General features: G+C 38.2%; 2 protein-coding genes across 4 annotated transcripts in view; both read right to left on the bottom strand.

Moving 5' to 3' along the window:
* Positions 1–1812: 1812 nt before the first annotated feature.
* LOC110018858 (inorganic phosphate transporter 2-1, chloroplastic) lies at positions 1813–13757 on the bottom strand. 2 transcript variants are annotated; one of them, XM_020716321.1, is made up of 4 exons: positions 13377–13757; positions 12489–13290; positions 3502–3693; positions 1813–3211 (listed from the first exon to the last, which is right to left on the bottom strand). In XM_020716321.1, the coding sequence occupies exons 2-4, from the start codon at positions 13176–13178 to the stop codon at positions 2393–2395; spliced, it is 1701 nt and encodes a 566-aa protein (XP_020571980.1). In that variant the 5' UTR covers positions 13179–13290; positions 13377–13757; the 3' UTR covers positions 1813–2392. The 2 variants fall into 2 exon arrangements, with proteins under 2 accessions (XP_020571980.1, XP_020571979.1); XM_020716320.1 differs by lacking the exon at positions 13377–13757 and having other exon boundaries at positions 12489–13311.
* Positions 13758–18623: 4866 nt separating this feature from the next.
* The window catches only part of LOC110018982 (ribonuclease H2 subunit B), a 54437-nt gene continuing 46924 nt past the window's right edge, over positions 18624–26136 (bottom strand). Inside the window, exons 7-9 of one of the 2 annotated variants that reach the window (XM_020716494.1) lie at positions 19676–19751; positions 19493–19586; positions 18624–18893 (exon numbers count right to left, since the gene is read on the bottom strand). In XM_020716494.1, the coding sequence (XP_020572153.1) occupies positions 18771–18893; positions 19493–19586; positions 19676–19751 (293 nt within the window). In that variant the 3' untranslated portion in view covers positions 18624–18770. The remainder of the gene's footprint in view (positions 18894–19492; positions 19587–19675; positions 19752–26136) is intronic. The other variant, XM_020716493.1, reaches the window with a different exon arrangement.

The following is a 26136-nucleotide window of genomic DNA, read 5'->3' as shown; positions in this document are numbered from 1 at the left end:
TATAATGGTCTAAATCCTGATCCTTTTAATGTTTTGGTTAGCTTTAGGTTAAACTGTCTAAAACTAATCCACCAATTCAAAAGTAATATAAGTGACTACTATGCCTTATGTTAGATCTAAGTCGGATTTGGGTCAACTGAGTTAAAATATGAGTCAAATTTAATAAACGAGTTAGGCTCATTTGATGCAAATTTGGGTCAGATTGGTCGTGTGTCGCACCCGAACACAACCTGTTAACCCAAATTAACATAAGGAATTAGGAATTGTTCATCTAAAAGATGAGGTGGTGGAAGCTGGTGGGAAGATGATTAATCAGTGTTGCAGTTAGCTGGAACATCGCTCTCAACCTTATTTCACATGTTTGCCATTAAGTAAAGGAGGCTAGCTAGGGACCATCTCTATGAGTGGCCATAACTTTTTCTCTGATTAGAAAGTTAACCTAAACCATGAACCGAATTGTTAGCTCTCGATGGGCAAGTTTGTCATAAATTTTGAATTTGCATGACTTCACAATTTTAGACAAAGTATCTTCGTAAAATGTGTAACTTAAAAGATATTATGTAGGCCAACATTTTGCCATTAGGGTACAATTTTCATTATTAGCTGCCATCTCAATTATTAGAGATTCCCAAACATTGATCTAATCATAATGGCATGTGAAAAAAAAGTGTTGAACTTAAGAGAAAAGAAAACTGACATGTGAAAAAAAAAAAGTGTTGAACTTAAGAGAAAAGAAAACTGTTAAAAATTATGAATATTATTAATTGAGTTAAATTATATTTAATTAATATTAAGTTAGTTTTTTTCTTTTAAAGAAAAATATATGCATGACATTTTTGTAAGTGCTTCAGCTTCGACATTCGGTTTATTCATTCGTTCATCATTTCTACCTTTTTTTTTTGTCGCAACAAAATCACAGAGAGAGGGAGAGGGAGACTATTGATTCATCTTCGTGAGTCCCCCTTCCACAGTATTCCTCTCGAAGCCAGAGAATCCTTCATCTCCAAATGCTAGTTTTGAGAATGTCGCGCAGGTTGTTCGGGCATTATCTTTAGGATAGAGTTATAAGGCTTACCTCACTAGTCTGATCCTCATCCTTGCGAGAACTGGATTTGATTTCTAGTAATTTTGAAATAAATGTTCAATTCTTAAAATAGAATTTCACAAGCTCAAATCAACTAGTTCGATCCTCCTACCTATAAGGATAGAAGTAGAGATGACTTATACTTTAAAAGCTTAAAATAACAAAACCAAATATCCCCCTTCAAGTATAAAAACTTTAAATGATCAATTCTTCAATGATGGTCGTGTTGATCGAAAACTTCAACTGGAGGTGTCAATTTTTTAAATCAAGAATTTTCAAAGTCATCAATTAAAATATTCAAGTTAAAATCATCACTAAAGATTTAAAGCAAAATTCATCCACCCTCCACAACTATTTATCGAGGGCGACAAACTTCTGATTGACTTCAACACATAAAAAATGAATATCATATCAATTATATCAATATATTCACAATTAAAATAAATTCATGCCATTAAAGGCATGACTCGAGTCATCTGCCCGCGTGATTTGCCGTCAAATGACACCACAAAATAACAGTTACGACATGATCCCTCTAACCGGATGGTTGCCGCCAAAGTGTCCTCAACCTTGACCCCCAGATAAAAAAAATCATTGCAATATGAGGGTGAAATCGTTGGGTAGTGTCTTATTTACTATTCAATCTGTCTTCTAAAAATTTCACCCTTTAAAAGTCTCTCTCTCAACAAAAAATACAATAATAAAATTAATGCAGAGTTCAGAGCCCACATAGTGTTTAGTAAATATATCATGGGAAAAATTCAGATTCAGATTACATGAACATCAAAAAAATATTTGCAGTACATGGAGCTCTCCAACGGCCACCCCACTCTTAACTCTCCAGAAATTTATCATTTACATCAGTTATACAGAAAACTCAAATAAACACACACAAACCAAAAAATTATCAAGCAGAACTGTTTGTTTCTCGCCCAAATGATTTCCCTTTTTTTTTTGCTCCAGATAAAATTTCTCTGAACATCACAAGTGATCAAGCAGTTGTCTTCTCTCTTCCTTCGACATACTGCTTAAAGAAGATAATTTTGTCCTTCACAACAAAATTAATGGCAACCTAAACTCATCTCAAATGGGAGAAAAATTTGTGGGTATTTGGAGGTTATATCCGCGGTATACCCCTTGTAACCTACAAATATATGAAAACAGAAGCGTGAAACTTACTAGAGGGTAAAAATAGGTTACAGATATGTTACAGGGGGTATAACGAGGATATAACCCCCCAATACCCTATGAATAACCTCCATGACGTACGCAGTGCTGTGTTCGTCTTACGAATGCAAATTTTTCTCCTCAAATGGAGTTTGGCAAAAGCTTGGTGAGAACCAAAGTGTAAATCACAGACAAGAAGGCTCCAACCGGAATAGTGACCACCCAACTGGCGATAATCTCACGCACCGTCTCAACTCTAACGCTATTCAAGCCACGAGCAAACCCCACCCCCATGACCGCACCGACGAGCGTGTGGGTGGCGGAAATCGGCAAGCCGAGCTTCGACGCCAAGAGAACCACCGAAGCGGCGGCGAACTCAGCCGCAAAACCTCTGGTAGGTGTCAACTCGGTGATCTTCTTTCCTATGGTGGCTATAACTCTATATCCCCACATCATGAGCCCTGCAACTATTCCAAATCCCCCCCAAGCTAAGACATCTTTGGGGATGACTATCTCATTCCCCATGATTCCGCCTTGGAGAATCGATAGAGCAGCGGCAAGCGGACCAATGGCATTGGAGACGTCGTTACCTCCATGAGCGAAGGACATGAAGCAAGCAGAAAGGACCTGCATGTAGCCAAAGACGCCGTAGACGATCTCCAACTGAGCTCCTGTTGGGCCAGCGATGTCGGATAAAAACCCGATGTTTTCCAGATGAGGTTTGTGTTTCGGCGACGGCTTCTCGGCTTCGGAGCTCAGGAGGAGGCCGAGTTGTTTGTGTATGATTCGGCTAACGATGAGCGCGCCAATGACTCCACAGGCTAATGCTTGAAGAAGAGCAATTGGAAGGAGTTTGCTGAGTGGGAAAGCGGCGAAGGAGATTCCTGCAACGCCGAGGAAAACAACAACTGGTGCGGAAGCTGCCGCAGCCTGGCCTGGATTGTCAGCACTGTACACAAACTTCACAAAGAAGAAGATCAGAGATTTGATGCCACAAAATCATCACAATTCCTATGTTAACTACATATCTAACACATAAGCTTTGGTTTTTTGCATTTGATGCCATCTAAATCTTTCATGTAACATCAAAAAAGCCACAATTTTAGATTGTAAAAAGTGAAATACACCTTTTTCATGTCTGGGTAAGGTGGTGCAGATGTAAAAATTGAAGTTTAGTGGTTAGATATGTAAATACATGGGAATTGAGTGACATGTATGTAAATCTTCCTATTAGAAAATTGTGAGCATACCCTGCGGATGCATTTATAAACAAGGAATGATGCTGCAGCACCCATGATAGGGGATATAACCCATGATGAAGTTACTCGTGCGAGCGAACTCCAGAAAACAGCTCCGATGCCACCGTAGACAATACCGAAACCAACCATGGCACCTACTATACAGTGTGTAGTGGAAACAGGCCAGCCATAGAAGGAAGCCACCTGTGACAACAAACAGTCGATTTAACAAACTGATTAGTTGATAGTTATGCGCTTTGCTCATGCAGCTGGAGTTAAGGAAATGGAAAGTGAAATGATTTTTAACGTTGCAGATGGGTAGGAAGAACTGTGACTCAGGTTAACGCCGTAAAAGAATAGTTCAGTTGTAAGGCTGATTTGAACAAATTGTTGATTTCTGAGAATAAGGTTATGAGTTGGACTTCTAGAAAAATTGGAGTGACACTTATAAACCTCTAGCACTAACGGTTCATTAAGAAAATACATGGCTTAAGCACTCAATTTAGAAGCTAGAAGATAAAAAAAAAAGGCCTTAGCAAGGGATTCAGGACTACAAAATACCAATAAGGAGCCTTTGAAATGGAACCAAAAGAAAAAAGTACTTAAAATCAAAGCTTAGATTTCAACGTATTAGTCCAAGAAAATTGAATTATAAACATTTAATTTATTATTTTCAAACGAATCACTTTGATATTATTTTCCTTTTATTTTAATTAGCTTTAATTAGCTAAGATCTTCCACAAGCTTTTTATAAATGGCCCTCCAAAATCTCTGCTATAAATGGCCTCCCTAAACACAAAGCATTTAAGTTTATTTGGGAAGGATGCGTTTGCAGCAGGTAGAAAGATGTTGTGATCTACTAGTATGGAAAACCTTTGCGCACAGTTTCTATTTTGGTATTTGCATTTTTTATGAGAAGATTAAGGGTGCATTTGGGGGAGCTTATTTACAGCAATGGAGTTTTGAAAACGCCACCCGCTGTTTGAAAAATACGTTTAAATAACGTTTCCAAAAACTCCGTTCGCGATTTTACATTAGGCGTGGATCTTCGAGCAAAAGACAACTCTCGCCCTCTCCTTTCGCATGGATCTCTCGAAACACCCCCCCCCCCCCCCCCCCCCCGGATCGCTCGACCCCCCCTGCCTTCTCCTCTGCTGCCTCCTCCTCTTGCAGTGATCTCTCACGATCCCTTCTTTCTCGCCCGCGACGAAGAAAGCCACAATGGAAATGAAGGGATCGCTCACCTTCTCTCCCGCCCGCGACTAAGAATCTGCAATGGCAACGAAGGGATACCTCGCCTTCTCTCCCGCGACGAAGAAATCAGATCGCTCGTTATAGAGACCACCGAAACTCCCATCTTTTTCATCCTTCTGCACCCTACCTCCTCTTCGTTCCTCTTCATTCCTCTGTGTTCGTCTTATATAAAAATGCTCTTGTTCTTCCTCTTGTCTGCGATGCTTGGCCTCAAGAGCTTTTGTCAATAGCTATCCTTGTGAGTTCTTGTTGATTCCTACTTTTCCCCAACAAGCTCTTGCCTCCATGAGACACTAATGGCCCTACCCTGCCACTGCGAGGTCCAGTTGCGACTTTGATATCATGCCCTATGTTGTTTGTTCTTAGTTTGGATTAATTTTTACTAGTTCAAACCAAACACAAGAATTCTAAATACTTGAATTCCAAATACACTATATTCTAAATACATTTTAAAGTTCTCATGAATTTTCAATACTTTAACTGGTGAAGTAATCTAAATACCATTTCATTTATAGGTTCTGAAATATATCTGACCACAATCAGGGAGCTCTCACTCTCTTTTTTGGGGATGATGCTTGTCTCACAATGTTGATAGAAATTGATTATTTTTAATTTATCGATCATATTCCTTGAATTTATCAACTCCATGATTTGGTGATTTTTGTTATTATTTATATTTGATATACGAATCATTTGTGAGCAAAAAAAAAAACTGGGTATTTTACTTGCAGACACTTCATTTCTTATGCATAGGGGTAATGCTATAGCATAACATATGAAAAACACAATTCTGTCTCAATTTCAGTTTCGACCTAGTTCTATTATGTTTTAATATTTAGGAAACCATCCAGTTACCCCATCATTTTTCTTACCAAGAATTCATTTTTTGCATACTTAAATTGGACCTCATTCTGATCAATTTGTACTACACAACTTTCTTTAACATTTGATACAATAATTAATCAATTGAAGTTACAAATTCAAATTTATCTAAAATGTTAGTTTTAGCTACACCTTTATTTTGCAAGAATTGAAGAAAATTGAATTAGTAATGGTTAAGATTTATTGTACTCTTGGAACTGCGATCGTATTGATACCTTTGAATTTACATAAAATTAATCTCTTTTTTTTTGCAGTGTAATTCCCTTCTTTTAGGGTTATTTGAAATATATTGTTCAATGACCATTGGTAAATGATGCTAATAAATTAAATTTTTATTTAGCCGTTACAGTTCTGTTACAAACAGCAACATTGCGCAGTGTCAGAATAGTCATTTATCCAAAAAAAAAAATTGCAAATCAGCTGTTTTGCAAACGCACTAACCAAACAGCTAAACAACTTTTTCAGATCAGGGGTAGATTGGTCATTTATCCAGAATCAGCTATTTTCCAAACGTACAAACCAAACAGTCAGTCAGCTTATCCGGATCAGCTGGTCATCAGCAGATTATCAGAATAAACCGCTTATCAGCACAAGCTGGATAAGCTGCAGCTGCCCCAAACATACCCTAAAAAGCTAATCTTCCTGTGTGTGAGGTCTGTAGAGGAGTTGATAGAGAGTTTTCTCTCTAATTAGGAGACTCAAATTCGAAGCACAATTTAACTACTAACCTAATCACTAAGACTAAACTTACCCCCCAAAAAAATTCTCATGTTACGTTATAAGATTCAAACTTCCTTAGAACGTGATGTGATTGATGGTGGATCATTTCTCCTTTCTCAATTCTCATGGATGTAAACCTAGTTAGATAACAAAGCAAATAAATTCTTGCTACAGGTGTTTCTTGATCTCCCATCGATCAAATGAAGATGCCTGACATCCCGATACAAGTTGAGATGGATAAAAAGACCCACAGGTGAAACAATTATCAATGTTGAATGAGATGCTGATCGAGATTTAACAAGATGTTCATGGAAGGACTAGGCTCAAATTTGAGTCAACGTAAATGACAAGAGGCTCTGCAATAAGCTTCACATGAAACAAAATATCTTTTATTCGGTTATTAAATATTATGAAGTTGATGATAGGATTAAGCTATATTATTATTGAACACTTACCTCCACATAAGCATCTTCAATATACTATATTTTATGATTAAGAGAACATTAACTTAGTAATAAAAAATAATTGTTCAATGAGGGCGGCAGAAATGAAGAACCAATATAAGGATTAAAGGCTAGGAATAAGATCTAATAGAATCGAATGATGTTGTAACTAGGGCTGCAAAAATACCAAGCCACACCAAGCAAGACTGTCTGAGCTTACACTTGTTTATAAAAATCAAGTTTGAGCTTCTTTGTCTGTGTTCAAGTTTTGTTCATTTGTCATTCGAACTATTTGAGCTCGGTTCATGTGAAGATAATCATGCTATCATTAAGCAACTCTTTTAATAAAGTAAAATAAGCTTTATCGAGCAAATTAAAGAGTTGTTTAAACTTATTCATTTAATTACCGAGTATTTATAAAAGTATTCAAATTTATTAAAGTAATTAATCCAACAAATATAAACGAGCACTTCTCGAGTAGAGCCACAACTAGTTGTCAAACACTAAGTTCATTTGCAATCCTAGTTGCAACTACATAACGCGCAAATCCAAAGATGCAACTTGTCATTATCACATGAAGAAATAGCTCGTAAAAGAAGATTCCTTATTTAAGCATGAAGACAAGAAGGGAAAGTATGCAAGGTTATCATAATCATATAAAGGTAAAACCATAGCTTTGTGAATGTTCTTTCAACAATTTTAGAGCTATAAAATGAGGATAATTGAATGCTCGAGTTGTTTTGCATACAGCTTTACCTTTGATGCTTATATTTTTAGATCTTGTAAAGATAAGTTGATTGCTATGAAGTCCAAGAGGGTGGAAATCATTAAAGTGCTCCCAATTGCATACCATAGCTAAATTTCATCAATCATCCACATGATTATGCCAGAAATCTGTGGTATTATTTTTTAACAAAGATACTTTACGATGGCACTTTCTGCAGTCGTCTAGTGTTCATTTGGTAAACAATTGTTGTCAATGAGCTCATAACTCACTGTATTAACCTACGCACACTCTTTATAAGTTTAAAATCATTCTATTAGTATGGGCCTTAGTTTCTTTTGCAGCTAGAGTTCCCGCTAAAATATAAATTGGAAAATGATTGAAATAAGTATATATGTAAGTATGTGTATGTGTGTGTGTGTGGGTGTGTGTGGGTGTGTGGGTGTGTGTGTGTGTGTGTTTGTGTGTGTGTGTGTGTGTGTGTGTGTGTGTGTGTGTGTGTGTGTGTGTGTGTGTGTGTGTGTGTGTGTGTGTGTGTGTGTGTGTGTGTGTAGATACATGCATACATACATCCACAAAGACAGCATACATCCACATACACACACATACGACATACATCTACTACACATACATACACATACAACTACATCTACATACAGAAACATTCATTCAAATCAACATCTACAAATACATGTATACAGATATATATACATATACATGTAGATCTTTATCTATCAATATACATGTACATATACATATATAAATATAGATATACATACACACACACATATATATACACTATTGGAATCTAAACTTCTTTTAGGACTGGCAAAAAAACTTGTTCGTTACTTGCGTGCATTTGATTCATTTGTTAAACAAGCGAGTTGAACACAACCAGGCCTTTTGAACTTAATATACCAAATACAAACAAACATGTGTACGATCATGTTTAGGCATTAGCTCATTTTTTTTGCTCGAATTAATTAAATAATTAAATAAATGAAATTTATGATAACTTCTTTATATTGATTTTATATGTTGTATGAAAATAAATGTTAAATTTTATTATTTTTCACCTCATTTGACCGAAACGAACAACGAATTGGAATCAAGCCGAAACATGCTATTCATGAGCCTGTTTCGAACAACACACAAAAAAAAAAAAAAAAAAATTGGTAACAAGCACTCTGCTCGCTCAAGCTCGGCTCATTTACACCCCTACTTTTATACCAAAGGTCCGACTTAACATGAATGTACATCGCGTTCGCATTTCGCATACAGTAAAAACAATTGCTAAGCCTCATGAAGATAAAGTCCAAGCTAAGAAATATGAGCATCTTACAATTTGCCGAGTGTCACTTTCATTTTAAGTATTCAAGTTGAGTTGCTATGAGTGAATGAAGCTTTATGAGAAACCTAAAAAACTAAGAAATCTAAGTTATTGTAGCATATAAAACTTCTAAGCCAAATCCAACAATGCCATCATTCCTTACAACTAAGCGCTAATAAAGTGGCTAATACACATTTTCTCTAACAGGTGGAGGTGTCAGTGTAGAATTAGCCGCATTAACAACACATTCAAAGGCACTGCCGTTACCATTCCCAACTCAACAACAGCACCCAGATTTCTCAAACCAGCTATACTTCTTACAGATATACAAGAATAAACAAAGTTAAACAATCCAAACTCAATTGTTAGGTATGGCTTATATACCAGAATTTGGAGTCTATTGGAATTGAATAGGTGTCTCTTGGAATTTAGTATGTTGAGGGGAGCGAGGGCGTGTTGGTAAATTTATCTGTGGGTGTTTTATCAATATATATGATCTGTAACCCTATGGATATGTATTGGACTCCTCTGAAATAGTGAAATTCGCCTCTCTGCTCCCGAGTACGTAAACATCTTTGCCGAAACTCGTTAAATCTCTGTGTTCTACTCATTAAATCTCTGTGTTCTTATGGATTTGTGTCGATTCTTGTTTTTTCTTTCGCCCTAAATTTCTCAACAATTGGTATCAGACTAAGTATCTAGGGCAGAGAAGAAAAATATCGGCGCAAGGGAGAGAGATTTGGCAGATGAGTTTGAAGGCTAGGGTTTTCGACGATTCGGAGGTTGGCGGCAGTTCCGATTTCGGGCCAAAGGAAGAAGAACTGCAGCAGTTCCTCGGACGCTTCGGCAGGCGCGACAGGGAAGATCGTTCGCTCAAAGCAGATTGTGTGCGACAGGTGATCGGATCTGCGAGTTCGCGCAACCAGGCGAAGCTTCACGGGCGACATCAGTGCTTTGTCGAGGAAGACGAAGCAGGCTTTTGTTCACAACGCAAGAGGAGTCGCGAGGGTCTTCGTTCGCAACAGGCGCCCCGGATTCGCGCGCCTGTTCTGTTTAGGGAAGAAGCGGGACAGAGGGATTCGGCGAAGAAAAGAGGCTTCAATTTTGCGATCAGTTCGCGAAGGAAGTTCGTGTATAGCCGCGAACAGCCACGAGGGACCGCGACGCACCAGAGTTCGGTTTCGTGAACCATCACAGCAGTTTGCGAATCATCTCGACTGCTTGCGGGAAGAGTTCTCACGGCCAGTAAAGTTTGCGAAGGAGGGTTTAACCCAATCTCGCAGAAGAGTAGTTCCTTCTGTTACTGTGAACAGAAGCATCTTTTTTGCGAACAGAGGAGTTCAGCGGAGTTTGCAAATTTGTCGCAGGAGGGGTTGCAACAGGTGGAGTTCGGCAGGGTGCAAGCGAAGCGAGCAGGTTCGACTATTCGCGAACAGTGGTTTCACGGAGGTATTTCGCGAACAGGCACGAGGTATTTCGCGAAGGGTTTCGCTTGCGGGACAGTCGGGACAACAATTTAGCGGAGGTGTTGACGCGAACAAGAAAAGTGCTTCGTGTGAAAAAATTGATTCAGGGAACACAGCAGAATTGTAGGAAAATTGCTGCAATTAACAGAAAAAATTCAGGTTTCTTTGAATTTATTTGTGGTGTGTTTTGTTTCAATACAATGCAAAAAAAGTTTATTGCCAGGAAAAGTTCGGTGCAGGGTTAATTTGAAATAGCAATGTCTGGTGCAAATTTTGAGATAGTGAAGTTAGATGGAACCGGAAACTTCGGATTGTGGTAAACAATAGTGAAAGATTTGTTGGCACAACAAGGAATTTTAAAGACTTTGCGGGCTATGAAACCTAATAATATTGAAGATGAAGATTGAGAAGAATTGCAACTACAAGCGGCAGGTATCATACGTTTATGGCTGACAAATAAAATTATGTATGATATTATTAATCTGAAATCTCCAGAAGAAGTATAGAAGAAATTGAAATCTTAGTTTATGTTCAAATCTCTGACGAATAAATTGTATCTAAAGTAACGACTGTATGGGCTGAAGATGCAAACAGACACTGATCTAGCACAACATTTGAATGTTTTCAATCAAATAATCATAGATCTGACACGGCTTGATATGAGTATTGAAGATGAAGACCGAACAATGATTTTATTGTGTTCATTGTTTTCTTCTTATAAACGTCTGGTGACTACTCTGACATATGGGAAAAAAACTATCAAAGTTGATGAGATTACTGTAGCATTGTTGGCTCACAATCAGCTGAAGCAGAATACAGGGGAAAGCTCTCATGATGACAGTTTATATGTTAAGGGTAAACAAAATCGTGGAAGAAAGAAGAAAAAGGAAAGTTTTGGAATGCAAAATTTCAGGTCAAAGCCTAATGACAAAAAGACGATTCATTGCTACAAGTGTAAGGAGCCGAGACATATGAAGAGAGATTATTCAAAGCTCAAGAAGCAGTTTGATGAGAAACATGATTTATCTTTCAAGTCTGTGAATATGGTGCAAAGTGACAATTCAAATTACAGTGATCGTTATGTACTTTCAGTTACAACAACTGAGTTGAAAATGCATATATTTTTGATTTATGATGCTCTTGTCACATAACACCTAACAGGGAATGATTTACTTCATACATGTTATCTGATTCAGGTTCAGTCTATTTGGGTGATGATAGATATTACAATATTGCTGGCATTGACAAAGTCAAAATTCAGATGTATGATGACACTGTCAGAATATTATGAGATGTAAAACATGTTCCAGATTTGAAGAAGTTAATTTTCTTGGACACTTTACGCAGAAATTGTTTTATTCCTAAGGCAGATGGGAATAAAGAAATCATCAGAATTGTTAAAGGTGCATTGACTGTGTGAAAGAAAAAATCACTACAGGTAATATTTATAAACTGTTGGGAAGTACAATTGTATGTGAAGTTCACTCTGTTGAATCATATGATGAAATTGCAGCAGATATGTTGACAAAGTCAAGTCCTATCAACAAGTTCTTGCATTGCTTGAACTTGTTGAATGTTTGCAATTGTTAGACGACATGGTTGTCCAACCCACTTCATTCTAAGAAACTCCATAATGTATTTCTCCTTAGAGGTTGGATATTCGCCAAGGTGGAGATTTGCTAAGTATATGAATTTTCTCCTAAAGGGCTAGATATTCGCCAAGATGGATATTTGTTGGGCATATGTTTTTCTCCTGAGGGTCTGGATATTCGCCAAGGTGGATATTTGTTAGTTATGGCTCATATGTCAGTATTTGGAGTTTCTTAGAATTGAAGAGGTGTGTCTCCTGGAATGAAGATGAGTGTCTCTTGGAATTTACTGGGTTGGGGGGAGCGAGAGCTTGTTGGTAATTTTATCTGTGGGTGTTTTATCTATATATATGATGTGTAACCCTATGGATATGTACTGGACTCCTCTGAAATAGTGAAATTTGTCGCTCTACTCCCGAGGACATAGTCATCTTTGTCGAACCTCGTTAAATCTGTGTTCTTCTAGATTTGTGTCGATTCTTATTTTTCTTTGCCTTAAATTTCTCAACATCAATAAGCAAATTGAAAAAAAAAAAAAACTCAGAACAGAGTAGCATTTGAGCAATAAAACAAGAGGAAAATACACCAAACCTGCAGCCAAGTACCCGAAGCAGCCAACGACCCAAGAAGCCCAGCAAAAAGCAACGAATCCTTTCCCTGAAACACCGACGCCACAAGGATGCCATTCTGCATAGTGCTCGTCACATGAGTCCCCATCAAGAACGCTCCAAAAAACTCCAGCACAGCAGCGATCACTACCGCCTGCAAAAGCGAGAGCGCCCCGGAGCCCACCGACGTGCCCATCGCGTTGGCCACATCATTAGCTCCAATGTTCCACGCCATGTAGAACCCGGATAGCAGAGTCACATAGGACAGAACCCTAATCTTCGTGCTCGCCGCGGACGACACCGATCGCATCACAAAGGGTACGCTCAGGCCTGCCAGGACTAAGCAAGAGCAAGCCCCGTAAGCCAGCCGGGAGGAGATTCCTAAAGCCTTCGCCATCTCCGGGAGATCATTGTTGTCCGAAAGTTTGGGGGTATCGTCGTCCTCGGCGGAAGCGAGGGAGGAAGCGGATGCGGATGGGGAGAGGAAGTTACGCAGGAGAGAGTTGGGGTAGTGGAGTTTGAGGTGGGGGAGAATAGCGGGATGTTGGCAGGGATGGAAAATGGAGATGGTGGTGGGTGGTTGGCGAAAGGAGAGTGGGGAGGGTGTTGGGACGGGGATAGAAGAGGCATTGGATCGGGAAACGGAGAGGAAAGGGGAGGAGGGAGAAGTCATGGAGTTGGAAGAGGAGGGTGGAGGGAGAAAGAAGGAGCATTTTGATATATGTTTTGGACGATTGAGTGGTCGGAGTGCTTTACCCCCTCATCCACTTCTCACACGCTCACACCTTTGTTCCTGACGGCTTCCAATGGCATTTGTTCCTGACGACTTCAGTTGGCAAGAGGGCGGGGGCGCTGTAAACCAGTCGATTACCTTTGTTCCTGACGGCTTCCAATGGCAAGAGGGCGGGGGCGCTGTAAACCAGTCGATTTGAGTTAACTCCACTCATTTTGAGCTTTAGTTTTATTAATTTTATCAAGTATGAATTCTAGCTTAAGGGTCCGCTTGGCGTGGCTGAATTCGCACGTCGCGCGACACGATGATGCCTAAAAATGCATTTGGAAAAGTTGTCACATTTTTTGCATTTGGAAAAGTTGTCACATTTTTTAAAAACTTCGTTAAAATGCGGCTGAGAGTTGGACCACACGACCGTATTTCTCTACTCTTGACCCGGTACCTCTCTTTTCAGGTTTCATCTGTCTCTCTTGACCCCACTCCCTCTCTCGATAGTCTTCTGCCCTATGTCTCTACCTCCCCCGGATTCGTGGCTCCGGTGGTTATTTTTCGGTTACGAGTGGTTGTTTTGGTTAGCTATTTTCGGTTGCGAGTGGTTGTTTTGGTTAGCTATTTTCGGTTGTGAGCGGTTGTTCCAGTGACCTTATATTCGTCTCTCTCTCCCTCTTTTCTTCCGCTCGATTTTTGGTGATTTGTGCATTTTGTGCTCTTTGTGATAGAGCAATTTCATCGGCTTGGTGGTTCACTTTCTTCGGTTGGTGGTTATTGCAGTGATGTTTGTATTCTCTCTTCCCCTCCCTCTTCTCTTTTTCGGCTTGGTTTGGTGGTTGTGTACATTTTAGCTCTGTGTGGTAATCCCTCTTCTTCCTGTCTTCTTTGTACATTTCACCTCTCTTCTTGGTAACACACAGACACCAATCTCTCTTCTCTCTTCTTTGTGTGGTTGTGCGCATTATGTTGGATGAGTTAGTGTCATACTGGTGTGGTATTTGTGCGTTACTGTGAGGAGGTGTAGTGAATGATTTGGTGTATGTGTGCTACTTTGATGAGATAATGGTGTGGTGGATGAGTTGGTGTCTTGATGTGTCAGTGTGTTTGGTGTCTGAGGTGGCGGCATGCGTGTGTATGGTGCTGCTTGTGTAGAGGTAGTGTTGGTAGTGTGGAGATGTGAGGTTATGTTTGTGTGGAGGTGGTTCCGGTGGTGTGGAGTCTGCAAGGTGTCTAGTGGGGGAGTTGGTGTCTGTGTAGAGGTTTTGGTGTCTAGTGGATGTAATGGAGTATGTGTGGTATATGTGTAGTGTCTGGTGGTGTTTGTGTGTGAATGTGAGAAGGTGATAGTGTTTTAAGTGTTGCTGGTGGTGTAGTGGATGTGTTTGTGTCCTGATGTGCTTATGTGTGAAGGTGTTGGTGTGAAGGTCGTGGTGATGATATTGCAGCATTACAAATTTTCTTTGATTTGCAATATTATCGCATTTCTATTTATGTTAATTAGTTCTTTTCATTCATGCTAGCAATAAAACAGTTAAGATCGAAGAGGTTGGTTCATCTGCAATGTGATATAAAGAAACAAAAATAAATATTTTGTGACATCTATCTCAAGGAGATCGATCTAGAAAATAGCCTACAATTTATTTCAATAAAAAAGAGTGACAAAATATTATCAGAAAACTCAAGGAAAGTACAAGCAGATAATACAACATGATGCAATTAAAAACAAATGAGATCAGAAGAAGGATTGAAAAATCTGGAAGGAATTGAAGCGAGGTTCAAAGGACTTGGGGTGGGATCCGATGAAGAGAACGATTGATGCTTCCGAGAAGTGGTGGGCAGAAAGGCTTGCATTGAGCATTTTTTAAATGTCCCCTATTTTGGTCAATTTGTAATTTATTATTAAATTAAACTACATTTTATATGAATTTGTAGGTTGTGTCTGCTGTGAAAAAATTTAAATACAGTGGAATCGATCCTGAGTTTGAGGAGAAGTTGGATCGTATATTTGGGGGTGTCGTGGCAATAGACAACAATGCATGTGCCCTCAATGAGCCAGGGTTTGATGGCATCTCCGAAAATTCGCGAGCTGATCAATCGGGCGATTCCACTTAACGCCTCACCCCGAACCTCCATGAACTTGAGTTCACGAGCGGTTCTAAGTGATCGAGGTTAAAAATAAAAAGAAAATGAGAGTTGCTTTCCTTATAAGCCAGATATCAGTCGCTTCGGTAACTTCATGCAGTAATTAACCCATCACATCTCAAGCAACTTTGTCTAGCAAGTACAGCAAATTCTGAATTCAACTCTAGAAATTTCTAAAGACTCGTCGTTGTATTTTTTTTTTTAATGGAATTGCTTAAAGATTCAAACCAAAGAGATTTTTTCATTGGGATGCCCCCTGATTGTAGGATGGTTTATCTACGATATTTTTCTAAGCTCAAGAACATTTGGGAGGTTGTTTTATTTACAATCATATGGACATTTATATTTGTTTATTATTTTTCATTTTGCTTCTGTTTTATTTACAATCATATGGGCATTTATATTTGTTTATTATTTTTCATTTTGCTTTGGATATTTATACTGCTTGGGAAATAATGTTTTACTTGGGAGTTTTTCATTTCATGATATGTTTTCTATTTACTTCTATAACATTATTTGCTTTTATTGGTTCTGTTAGTAACCTTATATGATTATAGTTAATTCATTGATGCTTATGTGTTAGCCACCTTGATGCCGAAATAAATGGATGCAACTAAAGACGGGCACAGAAGGAGAGTTGCAGTTATTGTATGCTAGATGTTCGGATATCATAACTCGTACATAGAGCACTCTCCCAGCATGACATCTTCATATGCTAGCGGCAAATGGGTTGGGAAGTTACTTATGGGCCACCCAATAAGATTTAGCAATATTTTCTGTATGATACAGGTAATATCCACTTATCTGTTTGAGAAACTACACATAAATCATGGACTTCATGGCTTATCCAAGATGACCCCACGAGAGGTGTTGACGACAACTCTATATATTATCGCAAAATCAATCAATGCATGGAGCGGCGGAGCGATTTCAACACTCCAAAATAATTTGTAGATACTTCTCAATAGGAATGAATGCACTTGTGAGTTTTTTCTTCAAAAGTTACAAAACTAACAGATCTTGCGTTCGAACGGTCCCGCATAGAGATTTCACATGATTCGTGCTATATAATTAAGAGAAATTACCTTAAACTATGACATGTACCACGAATTATTTAGCTAGTCATCTTAATGAGCCAAACATTAGCTGCTCGCGATCAATGAGCAGTTTTTACACCCCTAGCTATCGTTCATTTAGCTTTTCATCAATTAATGAGAATTAGATAGCGCAAAAAAGCCACTTCAAAAGAATTTCTTATATTCAATAGATGAATCATGGACCTCTGAAGATTTTAGACCTCCAAAAATGAATACGACACTTGGCTTGTCAGCACTTCAATGAGTGAGTCGGGTGCATTTAAATAACTCAACCTTTAAATAAATTTGTATAAACATTGATTCACATTATGTGAAAATTTAATAAATATAACCAAGTGTCAATTACAAAATGTGCATTGAACGGCATATGGGATGCTAAATATATTTATGTTGCAACTTAGTAAAAATCTCAGAACTATTTTTCTCTGTAATAATGATATATTAAAAAAAAACAATTAAATCTTTATGCCGATTTGAACTAAATTGTTTCGACGGTTTCGTAAGTGGGAGAAGGGAGCAATAGAAGCAGAGAAAAGGGAAATAGAGGGAGTATTGTCACGTCCAACTTTAGCATTTAGTGCGGACATGAAAAAAAAAATGTTTTTTTGTTATTTTTTCTGTGGGACCACGTCTTACTCGTGGCAAATTTTCATTGGACTCCAGACGTAACATTGCATCTATGGTCCAGATGTACTAAAATAGAATTTACATGAGGAAAAACCAAATCATTTGAACTTCTACAGCTTAATAGATAGAACATACAAAAAAAAAGAGACATTTACATGCATATCACACAAATCTTATGCATCATCTAAATAAACATTAATATTTACATGAACATCACATTAAAAATATCATAATCAGTCCTAATAGTAAAATATATGTTTTATCAGGCACGACACCAAGAACTGTATATTTCAATTATGAATTTGCAATAATAATATTTAACACATCAAAACTATAAAAATTAATAAATACTGGAAATATAAGGCAAATAATTAAACAAGAGTTTATGCAGCAGGAAAGCTAATTACTCAAGAAAGTTATTATGAACAAAAATTAAAATCTATTATTAATATACTAATAGGATTTGAAAGCTGTGTCTACAAACTTACAATCAACAAAAAATATAATATAAATAGTAAGAAAAACACCCCCTAACAATGAAAAATATGTTTATCTCCTAATAAATAATAACTACTCATCTCGATGCAAGCAATACGAGATTACCCAATCTACTAACCCGCATTTTTGAGCCAAAAACCACCTTAAGGTCATACAATAAATGCTCTAAGTATTATCATTACCATTATAATTGTTCAAGCATGAATTTATCAATTTTCTCAATACTAATTTCTTTTCAATAATAATCGAAATCACCTCTCATAAAGATAATTATCATAAAATAAAGAGAAGAAAAATAATTAATCATTCCTTGGAAGAGTAAAGAAAAAGAAAGAGAAAAAAAGGGATTCTCATTATTGACAGTAGTTCTATGTAGGTAGGGGAAGGAGGCAACGACCATCCGAACTTTTCAGGATAAGAAATAGGAGAGTTGAGCCTGCCGCGAGGGTTCCTAAAGAAGAGTGAAAGAGGAATGTTGAGGGCTCGGCGATGCTAGAAGCGAGGGTCACCCTGCCCTCACCCGCAGCTTATATAGTCAGTGCATGAAAAGGCAAGAATCACGATTTGAATAGGAAGGAAGCGAACATAAGAAAAAGAGTTTCCCATGATTCATGTGATTACAGAGGAAGGAGGTGAGGCAAGAATCAATCGCGGCAAGAGGGAATAAAAGGTAGAAAATATAAAGTGCTCACAAAATCATGAAGGTCGGTTTGTACGAAGGGGAAAGACAAGTAATGTGAGTTGGGAAGGAGGGACGAACAAAAAAGGAAAAAAAATTTCCGGCCGTGAGTCTGAGAGATCCCGCAAATCGAGCAACCTCGAAAGATAGAGGTGATGATTGTGGGGTTCTTTGGCTCAGCCTGCACACACGTTCATGAAAGAGGCTTTGGTTCTTAAATGTAAAAAAATAATGATTGTGTCATATGCATGTAAATTTCCCAAAAAAAAAAACTAGATGCTCAACTACCACAAAATTAGGACGACAATTAAAAATTGGAAGTGTTTTTTTTTTTTTTCAAAATTAAGATTAACATAACGATCCAAAAACAGAAATTAACACTACAGTTCATACCAGCAAAAGAGCAATAGGAAAAAAATAGTAAATTTAACAGCAATAATACAGCCAAATGGTATGAATATCTGAATAACCTCATATTTCTTCCACCCATTGTTTAGCTCAGGCAGCTCTTCTGGAGACTTTCCGGAACATGTCTTTGATATTGCGAGAATCAGTTTCCACTTTTAGTTTCTTTGATGGTTTCTCATTCGTAGTCTTTGCCGTCCCACCACTTCCTTTTCCCTAGAAAGATGAAATTATAAAGCTACGCAGCACAAAACTAAGGGTTTGTTTGGGAAAGTTATTTTTTCACTGTTTTACTTCTCGACTCGTCATATATTCATCGGTTACATTTTTATTGCTTATAAGAATGCTTTGTGATGCTGCTTTTGAGAACCAAACATGTTAAAATGTAGTAGTTAGAAATAACAATTTTTTTAAAAAAAAAGTGAAATTTACATACATACCATACAATTCAATGTATTCACATACCAACACCTAAAGTTTAATATTTACATTTGCAAAATTTTGGTGTTATACACCTATACACGAAAAGATGTATTTCACTCTTAAAAAATTAATAATAGGGGTATTTTTGATTTGATGTTAAAAATTTGAGTGGTAGGCACGTATATATCAAAATTTAGGTGTAGATATGTAAATATATAAGAATTGTGAGGGATGCACAAAAAGCCCATATAGATATATATATAAATGTAGGAAAAAAAAATGGTTTCCTCAACAATTTTATAACCACTTTAATAAAAAACTGTATCCACCCTAAACAAAACAAAAATCACTCATAGTAAAGAAGCAAAAGCAACTTTCTCATGAGAACAAACCTTTTGTGGATGTGATGGCGTTGGTGATTTCTCCAAGAAAATTAAGTCATCTTCGATTCTATGTGCTTCTTTCATCTTCTCATTTATATCTAACCTATAAGAAAATGGAATCAGGAATTTAAAATAAGAGAAGTAATCTGGATTTCTTAAATAAGTTCGTCTGCAGAGAATTGAACTTCTTACTTCAAGCGGCTGCAGAGGAGTTTCAACCAGGGATCATCCTCTAAATATTCACCCAATATGGAGACGGCTTCCTTCGCTGTTAAATCAACGATTGCAAAGATTTGATGCCAAAGTAACGAAGTGAGATAAAGCTAATAAGAACAAGGTAAATTTACATAAAAACCAAACTATTCTTATGTATTTAAATATCTAAATTCCCTAAAAACACTGTAAAATTTATAGTTTCTGCACAAAGGAGCACTTACACTTGGACGGTTCATATAATTTATTAGAAGCTGCATTTATGGTTCTACAAATTCTATAAGTTGAATAAATGGTTGATTTATTGAATCAGGCATAGTTGGAAAAAATATCCATATTTATTTTCTTAAAATATAAAAAACAAATAATAAGTACATCCACTGCTAAGAATAATCTAAAGATATTAAAATGCAATATATTCTTTAACCTCACGATACTCTGACTTTCAAGATCACGATAACAGATTAATAAGGCCCATTAAACACACAAACTTCAGGATGGTTCATGTTCAAGTAGCAAAATTTTCACTTTTATATGAGAAAAAAAGAACTTTGCAGATTCTTAATTTAGATATTAGCTATAGCTGAAAATAAGAGCAAGCAAGCAAACAGATCTTGTAAAAAGAAATAGAATTAAAAGACTTAAAACTTTACTCACTTATCAGGGAAGCACAAGCATTTATCTCAAAACACAAGAAAGAGAAGAAAACAATTTACAAAATAAAGAAGAATATCCTCATTAATAAAGAAAATGAGAATATTAAATCATACATATTCTTAGTAGTTGAATCCGAATTTGTCCATGAATCACACCCAAAGAATAGAGTGCAGGACAGAAGAGAGATATATGCACAAGAAATGAACAGTAACCCTTTAATCATGGAATGATCCCTTATTTATAGAAAAAATAGCTACAATGTGTGAATTTATATTTATGCCCCTGCTTTTGTTGGAGGCTACACATGTTATTGTAGGTATTATATATATCTGGGCCCAGAGCTTAATTGCTCTCTGGCTCGGCTCGCTAGACTGAGGAGGCCTTGGTATGTGATGCTGGTCAGCTAGGTTTGGTAGATGTTGTCAGTTGGTTAGGCTAATGAGGCCTTGGTAGGCACCGTCAATCGGCTAAGTTTGATAGATGATGTCGGTTGGCTAGGCTAATGAGGCCATGGTATAACGTCTCCGGTTCGCTAAGTTCGGTAAACGTTGTACTGATCTTTTACTGGCAAGGGGTCGACAAGATTGATCCGGTCGGCTAAGTTTTGTCGATCGGTTGGTCAAGCCAACTGAAGATCCTCGATCTCTAAAAAGAAATTCTTGTCAACAGAGCAGGCTAAGCTATTGGGCATAACGTGAATCATCGTAATTTGTTGGGTAGCCGCCCTTAGATGAAGAGAACTTGAGAGATGACTAGGACTTGTTGTCCTATAGATTTTTTATGATATTTAGAGAGACTACTGGATGTATCCGGTATAACAGCAAACCCGATGGGTTAGCTCATCCATTGGGTTGGTTTCATCGTGGTGAATAGCTTAGATTGTCTCGTTCCTCGCTTCTGGTCTAAATACTCGTGTTTGGGTCATTCGGTTGTCTTAGATGGTCTTCGCTTTGAAACGTCTGGTCGGATTAGTCCTACGGATCTTCTGTCAGTGGGCTTTCCTTTGATGTTTTTTTTTCCTTATGGACCGTCAGATTTCCTTGATATTTATGCTGGTATTTTTCCTGAGTACATATTGAGTTTCTCGATTCTCTTGCTACTTGAAAGACGCACTGCGAAAAGAACTGTAGAATTTAATTTAAAAAGCAATTCATTTATGACTAATCAATAATACAATAATTGAACTTCATGGAATTTCATGTCATTTATTCCTATAAATAGAGCATGAAGGGCTGTTTTCCCTCATCTTCTCATTGTCTAGATTGATTGAATTCCAAGCGCCACCATGGTGAAAGAACCGACTTCGGGGTCCAATTCCCACGACAAGACAACATATAACAGCTTTTGGAGAGATGAAAGTGCGCTCTCATCTCGAGGTTGAGAAAAGGAAGAAAGTCGTTGCAAAGAAGAGAAAACGCCTGATTCGGAGGTTCAAGTGGGATCGCCTGATTTGCTCCGTAGTTGTCAGCGAAAGATAGATTGAGCGGACATTGGAGGCTGATCAGGCAAATCTGCCTATCAACCTATCTGCTCCACCTCCTACTAAGACTCAAACCTTGCGGGCTAATCAGATTGTGCAGGAAGTTGTTTGTGCTCTAGTGCAACTCGAAACGCAAGAAATTGTTGGTGCTCCACTGCCGCCCGGAGCACATGAGAAAGGTGGGGAGGGTGAGGTGTCATTTATAACATCTGAGTGGGATCGAATTCTTAGAATGATAAGTTTTGATCTTGCTTATACCATTTTTATTCTTCTCAGAAGTTCTTTTTTTTATTATATTGTCCCTTGGTGCAGCCCACCCTATTATGAAGATTACGATCATTTATTCACTTTCGGCGAATAGGGATTTGTATCCGACCACGGCGACAGCGGCTGTGGATCAGGGACCAACTAGAGATAACCAATTCCAAGGCGAGAATGATGGGACTAACGAAGTCGTTTATTCACTTTCGGCGAATAGGGATTTGTATTTGACCACGGCGAAAGCGGCTGTGGATCAGGGACCAACTAGAGACAACCAATTCCAAGGCGAGAATGATGGGACTAACGAATTGGGTGGTCGTAATGAGGCCCACAAGGAAGCAATCATTGGACACCATGTGTCCCTTGGGTCACTGACACACTATCAACACAAGATATTGAAATGAATATTAAAATGTTTGCATGTACATGTTGACTGATGGAGTTCGCCCTCTTATGATATTAGCAGAGGATGATAAAAAATTCAAGCTGAAAAATGATATTGATATTGAAGTATTTTAATTGGTATAACTTTAGAAGATATGTTAAAAGTTCATATTTTCGAGATATGACTCATCATTGCCTAATTAATAGCTCATCATAATTTACACAAATATTTTCAAGCCTAAATTGTGAGCTTAAAAATGAGTGAAAAAATGGGCAATATATATAGAAAATATGGCGAAGATATAGAAAGTTAATTCCATTTATAATTGTTATTTTAAGTTAAATTAAAATTTCTTTCATTAGTGGCTCTTTCGAATGATTTGATCATTATTAACTAACGATAGTAATGGAAAGCTTAATTTCATTGTCTGACCAACTATTCTTGCCGAAGTAATTCCAAGTCAGGGTCGAGTCATCACCAATGCTTTTAAAGGCTGGTTCGTTGAGCGAGGTATTTTAGTTGTTACATGGCAAGAGGTAAGCCTCAAAGCGTCAAGTGTAAGCCAATGGTAGAAAAGAAATATAAGGTATATAATTATTAAGACATAAAAATAAAAACTTGTACTCATTTAACTTCAACACAGATCTTCTAGAACTAAATCCTACTTGTATATAATTATTAAGAGAAATTATATAAATTTTCGAATTTAAAGTTCAAAAATTTGCCTTCAATTCGGCTTAAATCTAGATTTACTAAATGCACGAGTAAGATGCATTTAATGAATTTAAGATTTATGGATTTACTAAATCCTACCAACACTAAATTCTACTTGCAGTCAAACACTCCCTAGATGCGAATTTCACTGTAGCTGTAGTGTGCAATCTGCACATGTGTGCTTGCATTTCTATTTTTGTGGAACTACGTGCCTCGAGGGAGATGGGTCTGGATCACGCAACAACAAGTGCAGAACTGCTGGCCAACTGCGGGAAAGATGATCGAAATTAGATCGCGCAAGTGTGGGTCTCTGCATGCAACTAGGAAGATGAATTGAAAGGAAGGGAAGAGGTGGTTGAACCACACGGCGTTTTGTGTGCTTGTAGAAGAGTGTGTGAGACATGTTGAGGGAGAGCTGAGACTAAGATGAATCGGGAAACAACACGATTAAGTTTTTATTTTTATTTTCTAAGTGGCCACAAGTGAAGTGTACACATCCCGTTAGGCACAAAATATGTTTATGGACATAAAAGGCATTGGGGGGCGGGGGGGGGGGGGGGGTGGACATTCCATTATTATTGAAGATAATTTCCTTTTATTATATTTTCCTTTCTTACACTCTTATTGGTTATATAAAGGCGCATATATGTTTGTTCAGAAATGACAATTCAATAAAGGTATAGTTCTTTACAATTCTCTCTCTGCGAAAAGACCTAACTAATTTCTGGAAACTTTCAACTTGACAATAACCTTACAAGTATTTTCAAGCGGCATTTCAAAATTCGCATCGCTATCAAAATTTATAAAAACCAAATATTTTTATGATTTATGATACGGGTTAAGGGAAAAAAATTATTACTAGAAAAGCTAATAAATAGCTACAACCAGCACACGGAAAAATAAAATAGTAACAGACAACATATAAATTGTGACTAGTGTGTATCAACGGTGGTGGTGGTCGTCAGGATTCTAGAAAGAAGATGGCAAGGTGGGGAGGTGGAGCGGAGGGAGCGGTACAACAAGGGAAGCAGGGGATATTCACTGCTCGGAATGACAACAACTGTATAGGCAGGCTGGGCAGCAGAGAAACGGCATTTCAGAGTGTTGTTGTGCGACTAGAGCAGCTAGGCCGCGGTTAGCAGTTCTAGGTGACTGGTACAGTGGATATGTGGCAGGGAGGAAGTGCAAAAGGTCTGGTAAAGTGGCTAGGTGGCAGAGAAGAGGTTCAGGAGGTATGGAACAAAAGTAAAACAGCAAGGAACGGCTGTTCGGGATAGCGGCAGTGGGCGGGAACGACGCCAGTAGTGGCGAAGAATGCATCGGACTGCAGCACAGCAAAAGAAGGGTTGTCATGGGGACGTCGGCGAGGAGGATGGTTTTAACAGCAAGGAAATACAAGAAGTAAAATGGTTGTTGTTGAGGCGGTTGCAGCGAGGAGAAATGTCTGGTAGCGAAGCAGGAGGGATGTCTAGGAGTTGCGGAAGAATAAATATCTCCTAAAGAACAAGATACAGTCAGAGCACCACTCATCTTTGGATACAATCCTAGAATGGAAAAAATGGGGCACCAGCAGCTGTCCTGACAAAAACACAATCAAGAACTGCAAACCTAAGACAAAAATTAAATATATAAGCTTAGGGTCAGAATCTCGCTCCAGGAATCTTTTGCTTGGAAGGATCGGTCGGTCCTTCTTGTGCTCAAACCAAACGGTTAAAAAGTGGCAATTGAGCCCCGTGTGGATCCCACATCAGTCTCCCAAGGTGGGGGGAGCTTCAACCTCTCAGATCAGCCCAATTGAAGGCAGCAGAAACATTACAAACTCCTGGCAAATCATGTATGTGATGTCATTCCAAAGCACATCCTGATATAATAAGTATGCCTCCGTTTTAGCACAATTTAAGCTAGAGCAGCATAACGACGTCAATTCTTATGAGTCAAATATCCACCTCAACACCTTGTCGGGGTCTAGAAAGAAGACGACAAAGTGGGGAGGTGGAGCAGAAGGAGCAAGACAACAAGGGAAGCAGGGGATATTCACTACTCATAATGAAAAGAACTGTATAGGTGGGTTGTGCAACAAAGAAACAACATTACGAAGCGGTGCTAGATGGTTAAAGCAGCTAGGTTGCAAATAGCGGTTCTAGGTGGCTGGTACAGTGGATATGTGGCAAAGAGAAAGTGCAGAAGTTCTGGGAAAGCGGATAGTTGGAAGGGAAGAGATTCGGGAGGGATGGTACAACAGTAAAACTGCCAGAAATGGCTTTTCGGAGCAGCGGCAGCAAGCGAGAATGACACCAGTAATGGCGAAGAATGCATCAAACTGCAGGACGAAAAAATAAGGGTTGTCATGTAGCTACAAGAATGAGGTTGGTTGGTTGGGCAGTGAGGAAATGCGAGAAGCAAAATGGCTGTCGTTGAGGCCATTACAGCGAGGAGAAATGTCTGGTAGCGAAGAGGGAGGGATGTTGAGGAGTTGCGGAAAAATAAATATCCCCCAAAGAACGAGATACAAACAGAGCACCACTCGCTCTTGAATACAACTAGAGAAGGGAAAAAACAGGACACCAGTAGCTGTCCTAATAGAAACACAATCCAAAATTGCAAATCTAAAGCACGAAAAATAAATATATAAGCCTTAAGGTAAATAAGAGTGAATCCCGCTCCAAGAATTCTCTGCTTGGAAGGACCGACCGGACGTTATTGTGCTCAGACCAAATGGTCCAAAGGCAATTATGCCTCGCACGGATCTCGCATTAGTCTCCCAGGGGAGTGGGGGGAGCTTCAAACCTCTTAGGTCAGCCCATTTGAAGACAGCGAAAATGTTAGAAACTCCAGGTAAATCAATCATGTATGTGTTCATTCCAAAGCACTTCTTGATATAAAAATTATTCATCCGCTTTAGCACAACTTAAGCTATAGCAGCATAATGTTGACCTTACTTTC

Source organism: Phalaenopsis equestris, unplaced genomic scaffold (genome assembly GCF_001263595.1).
Source record: "Phalaenopsis equestris unplaced genomic scaffold, ASM126359v1 Scaffold000036, whole genome shotgun sequence".
NCBI lineage: Eukaryota > Viridiplantae > Streptophyta > Magnoliopsida > Asparagales > Orchidaceae > Phalaenopsis > Phalaenopsis equestris.
This window is presented reverse-complemented; position numbering and strand designations above follow the sequence as displayed.